The sequence below is a fragment of the Nicotiana attenuata genome, unplaced genomic scaffold (genome assembly GCF_001879085.1).
Source record: "Nicotiana attenuata strain UT unplaced genomic scaffold, NIATTr2, whole genome shotgun sequence".
In the NCBI taxonomy this organism is placed as follows: Eukaryota; Viridiplantae; Streptophyta; class Magnoliopsida; order Solanales; family Solanaceae; genus Nicotiana; species Nicotiana attenuata.
The window spans coordinates 242006-247856 of record NW_017671677.1 but is presented as its reverse complement, the minus strand read 5'-3'; the positions used below and the strand labels follow the sequence as shown (position 1 = coordinate 247856).

At 42.7% G+C, this 5851-nt stretch overlaps 1 protein-coding gene across 1 annotated transcript; it reads right to left on the bottom strand.

Moving 5' to 3' along the window:
* Nucleotides 1–2587: 2587 nt before the first annotated feature.
* Nucleotides 2588–5616, bottom strand: LOC109209643. The gene is made up of 4 exons (XM_019372953.1): nucleotides 5548–5616; nucleotides 5045–5362; nucleotides 3993–4946; nucleotides 2588–3832 (listed from the first exon to the last, which is right to left on the bottom strand). Exons 1-4 carry the CDS (start codon nucleotides 5614–5616, stop codon nucleotides 2588–2590), a joined length of 2586 nt encoding a protein of 861 aa, XP_019228498.1.
* Nucleotides 5617–5851: the final 235 nt, after the last annotated feature.

Here is a 5851-nt window from a genome sequence, read left to right as displayed (position 1 = left end):
AGTACCTACCTTCTCAGGACATCTCAGCTGACTCAGGGCAAGCCCCCTCAGTCCCAGCTCCACCTACAGCCCAAGCTCCACTAAATGTACAGTCTAAGTCGTCTGATGGCTCAGCAGCAGGCAGCGTCGAATACTCCACCTCCCCCATAGCTTCAGTATCTGGGGAGAGTGCAGCAGGGGGGACTAACAGTGATGATGAGGTTCCGGACAGTGGGGTGCCCGAGATCGTGGTATTGAACGAACAAGAAAAGCTGAGGTTTGGGCAGACCGCTTTGTTAGCCAAGTGGCCTTCCACAAATTCAGGGAATTGTGGCCAAAAAGAAAACTGATTGCAGAGAGGAGCATAATCACCCGAGACTTATTGCCCATACTCCCCAATGCACACAAACAATTTCATACCAGAGTAGGGTGGGAGCATTTTTGTGATGACTTGATAGATGCCAACGAGCACATGGTAAAGGAGTTTTATTGCAATGTAGCCCACACTAAAAAGGGCTCAATTGCGACCAAAGTGCGAGACAAGAATATAGTGTTTTCTGGGAAGGCGTTCAATGAATATTTGGGTTTTGAGGATGAAGACGAAACCCAATACAATAAGAAGTTGGAAATGAAGGAGGAGGTTCGTCCATGGTTGGCTGAGTATTTGGCTCATCCGGGTACTGTTCCGGATTGGATACAGGCGGGGGTGAAGATTTTGAGGAAGAATTTGAACTTCGAAGCTAGAGGGTAGCTTACATTTGTGTGCAACAGGCTCGACCCCACTTCCCATGGCCAGACTATCCCACTTCCCCGTGCTGTGTTGATTGCCTCTATTATGGCGGGCTTCCCTATCAATGTGGGGAATGTGATGTACAGGACGATCACTTCGATGGGGGTTGACGGTATTGGGAACTATCCATATCCCAACACTCTCAGCATGTATTTCCGGGATGCAAAGGTAAAGAAGAAGCCCTACGATGTGAAAGTTCGCCCAGTGTCCCCGTTCTCATGGTTCAACATTCAGGGGCCGGACAACCCAAAGGACAAGAAACACAAGGCATCCACCTCTGCCCCGATTGGCCAGTCTGAGGAGCCTGTTGCGGTAGAGTATGCTGTTGAGCCTTCTACTGAGCTTCCCTCCATTCCAGCTGTCACCATTACTAATGATGTGCCCTCCTCTTCTGCGGGTCCTAGTTCTTCAGCTGGCCCGACAGTCCCTTCTTCTCGGACCAACCCTTTCATAGCCCATCAGTTGGCAAAGACTTTGACCAGTTTAAACAACTGGATGTCAACTGCGACATCCAAGTTGTCCACATTGGCTACTTCAGTTGAGGCCCAGTCAGCACCAGCCACTGTTCAGATTCCTCAGTCTATTGAGGATACATTGAAGAAGCTCCTGGCCAACCAGGAGAAGATTATGAAGACTCAGGGTGCCTTGACTAAGGCGGTAGATTCACATGGCAAAGCTCTGAAGGAGCTTGCCAAGGAGCACAAAAAGATGAGAAATTCAAGGGCGTCTAAGGAGTCAGCGAAGGTGCTTAGAGCGGACGTGGACAAGCAATTGGCAGATCAGTTGCCATTAGACTTGCTATTTGAGGATTCAGCTCCTCCAGCAGTAGCACCAGAGCCACAGCAGGAGCAGGCACCCAGGCCTCCAAGGAAGAAGAGGAAGCTTCCCAGTACAGAGGGTGTAGTGATTGAGCTTGCAGAGACTCAGGCGATTCCCTCCAGTGATGCACCCGATATTCAGCTGGTCTAGGAGTAGGCCACTGTCCCAGCAGCAGAGCAGCAGCGGGCTGGGAACCAGTCTGAGGTTCCCGCCCATACAGAGGATCAGGGGACCACTGAGGATCCCACGTAGACGGACCAGGCCTAGGGAGCTCTTCTATATCCTTTCATTGATCTTTTCTGCTTATTTGTGTAGTTGGCATTGGGGACAATGCCAGCTCTTATTCGTGGGGGTGCGCCCTACATTTTTTTGGATTATCTGGATGACTGTACATATTAGATTCTCATTTTATGTTCTGTTGATTTGATTTTCTATTTGGTCTGTATATAACTTTACATTGCAGCTACTTTTCTTGTACTTTTTGCTACTTTTCTCGTACTTTTTATTCTCTTTTGGTCTGTATATAAAGTTACATTCGGTATATTTGCATCTCTTATTGTATATTCTACTCCCCGATTGTATATATTCATTCTCTTTTTCTATTTTCGCAAAATTTTTTGTTTTTTTAGCTTCATAGATAGGCTCGTAGCCTTTTGTTTTGTTTTTGGCGTTTTCAATAAGCCCTTGGTTTTCTTAATGCCACGGTTCTTTCCAAGGGTGGAGTATAGTGCGAACCGGGTGGCTCTTCCCAATGATAGATGGCGTGACAACCTTCTTAAGGGTTTGGGTCCGTTTTTGATATTTCTTTTTTTTTCCCGATAAAACTAGCATTTCATTTCAGAAAAAACTGTCTTTACAAAACCAGATTGGTGCTGACCGTCAATCTCCTAATTCTAATACTATTACAGGGATTTTACTAAAGAATAGTAAGTAAAAATAAACAAGCTATGCCTAAGGATAACTATTTACATTTTGTAAAGCTTGTTGCCATTTGATCTTTCATCTCCCCTGTATGTGCATATGTAGAGCTATCTCCTTGCATGTCTCATCCACCATGTAACGACCCTTTTGAAATCTGATGGAGTTTCTTTCTCGCCAAATACAGTATACTACCATAGCAAATGCTGCTGTAGTGATTTCTGCTTTTTCATTCTTCCCTTTGGCTATACTGCTGATCCATGCTATCTCATCCTGCCAACTTCCAATTATTCTTGTAGTTCCCAGCCATTTCAGTATTCTATCCCATAATAATCTAGTGTGTGGGCATTCAAAGTACAAATGATCCAATGTTTCCATAGTACCTGCACAGAATACACAATCAGGTGGTACATGAATCCCAAACTTGAGAAGTCTGTCCACAGTTGCTATTCTCTGATGAATGGCCAGCCATAAGTGAAATTTGAATCGTGGATGAATCTGTGTGTGTAGATGAATGCTTTTCCAGCTAACTTTGGGAAGCTGAGGCATTAACTGGACATAGGCCTTTTGAATTTGGAACCTACCCTGTTTCACCAAGTCTGCCAAAGTTGATATGACACTCCCATGCATTGAGTTCATCTGTATCACTTCTTTCTTTGCCTCTATGATTTTCCTAATCACCCAAGCTGCTGTCCTAGGTGTGTCCATTTCTGCAATGTCTTTGTTCTTGATATAGTAGTTGTGTGTCCATTTAATCCATAAGGCATCCTTCTTCATTGCCAAAGCCCACAGTTGTTTGATAATTGCAGCTTTGTTCCATACCCTCATATTGATTATGTTCAGCCCTCCTGCAATTTTTGGTTGACAAATCTTGTCCCAAGCTATCAATGCTTTTCTTGAAATGGCATTTGATCCAGTCCAAAGAAAAGTTCTGCAAATAGTCTCAATCATCTTCATAATCTTCTTAGGCAATAAGAAAATTTGTGCCCAATATGTTTGAATGCCAAATAGTACAGATTTGATAAGCTGCAATCTTCCAGAGTAGGATAGCATCCTGGCAGACCAGCAGTTAACTCTTTCAGTGATCTTCTCCACCAGTGGCAGACATTGGTGTATATTCAACTTCTTAGCAGACAGTGGCACCCCCAGGTATTTAAATGGAATAGACCCTTCATTGAATCTTGTACTCTCAAGTAGCAGCTCCTTGATATGCTGTGGAACACCGCTATATACATTGAGCTTTTGTCTGTATTTGCCTGCAATCCAGATGCAGCAAAAAACCTGTAGAATGCTTCCTGCATTATTTTTACTGAATTTATATCTGCCCTACAGACATGAGCAAAATCATCAGCAAAGCAAATATGTGTCACCCCCAGTTTTTTGCATCTTGGGTGATATTTAAACTGCTTTAAGGTGGCTAGTTGGTTCATCTCCCTCTGCAAGTATTCCATTGCTATGACAAATAGGTAAGGTGACATTGGATCACCTTGCATGATTCCTCTCTGGGCTTTGAATGGCTTTGTAGGCCACCATTAAGCATTAAAGAGTAGGACACAGTTGACACACACTCCATTACCCAGTGGATGAATTTCTGTGGAAATCCCAACTCAGTGAGCATGTATCTAAGAAAATGCCAGTCCAATGAGTCATAAGCCTTTCTTAAATCCACCTTAAGGACACACCTAGGGGATAGACCTTTCCTGGTATAGCCTTTGAAAAGTTCATGGCTAAACAAGATGTTACCTATAATGCTCCTTCCTTCTATAAAGGCAGACTGTGACTTGCCAATGATCACCTCAATAACTTTTTTAAGTCTTTTTGTCAGGATCTTTGCAATAATTTTGTACAAGGTAGTGCAACAAGCAATAGGCCTGTAGTCTTTAACTGTTGTTGGTGCTGGGACTTTAGGAATCAGAGTGATAGCTGTACAATTCCATGCTGGTTTCATTTTACCATTTTGGAAGAAAAAGGATACAACTTCATATATGTCTTGCCTCACTATCATCCAATGCTTTGTAAAGAACTCTATAGGGTAGCTATCAACCCCAGGAGCTTTGTCATTTGGCATATCTCTCACAGCTTCATCCACTTCCTCATGTGTGATCTCCTTTATCAGTTCCTGCTGTTGCTGTAAGTTCAAGCATTCTCCTGCTTTAATATAACTTGTATTTAGGCATGGTTTTAGCCCCGTATCCTTCCCCATTAGTTGAGTGAAGAAGTTTGTGAATTCTTGTTCCACAGCAGTTGGATCAGTAGCCTTCATTCCTGACTCATTATACACAGCAGTTATATTATTCTTGCTTGCTCTAATCTTCAACTGTGCAAAGAAGTAGTTCGAATTTGAGTCACCATAGTCAATCCATGTCACTCTTGACTTCTGCCTCAATATTCTCTCCTCTATTAAACTCCATTTCTCCAATTCATGCATGGCATGCTTTTCCTGTTCTATCAGCAATTGGTTGAAAGGATCATGCACCATATTAGCTTGAGTGCATCTAGTTGCTGCCTTATTTGTGCTAATCTTTGCTCATAATTTGCCATCTCCTTATTCAGACCTTTAGCTTCATTTTTCAGCTTATGTAACTTTTGCCAGATACTTGTCATAGGATCCATCTCATTCTGCTGCTTCCATATTCTGTCCACCATTGGCCTGAATTCCTTATGATCCATTGTGACCATGTAAAGTTTGAATGGCTTGGGGTGGATGGTTTTTCTTTCCCAGATTTGAACTAAGATATGAGAATGATCAGACACTCCTGGCTCCAAGCAATCTGCTTCCACATGTCCATAGTCCTTCATCCATTTGAAATTTCCAAAAGCCCAGTCAATCTTACTATATACTCTAGCATGTGCATCCTGTTTGTTACACCATGTAAAAAAACATCCCTTTGTTCTCAATGGGGTCAGCTGTATGTTGCTAATACATTGGTTAAACTCCTTTATCTCACTAGCAGTCACTGGCTGTCATAACCTATCATTTGTGGTTAGAACATTATTAAAATCTCCACTTATGAGCCAGGGAATTTGAACTTTCCCCCTACCTGTTGCGGGTCATGCCATAGTACTGCCCTCTCCTGTGCCTTATTTCTAGCATAGACCATTGTCACCATTATCTGACTACTATTAATTGGGACATCCACTAAGCATTGGATAAATTGCTCATGGATATGAATTATGTTAACAGTCAAAGATTTTCTCCATAGTACCCATATTCTTCCATTTTCAGCCTTAGAATAATTGCAGCAGTAACTCCAATCCTTTGCTACCTTTTGCAGTATATTTTTTGCCTTCTTTTCTTTAACTCTAGTCTCTAGACATCCAAGGATGTTTATTNTCAACCCTAGT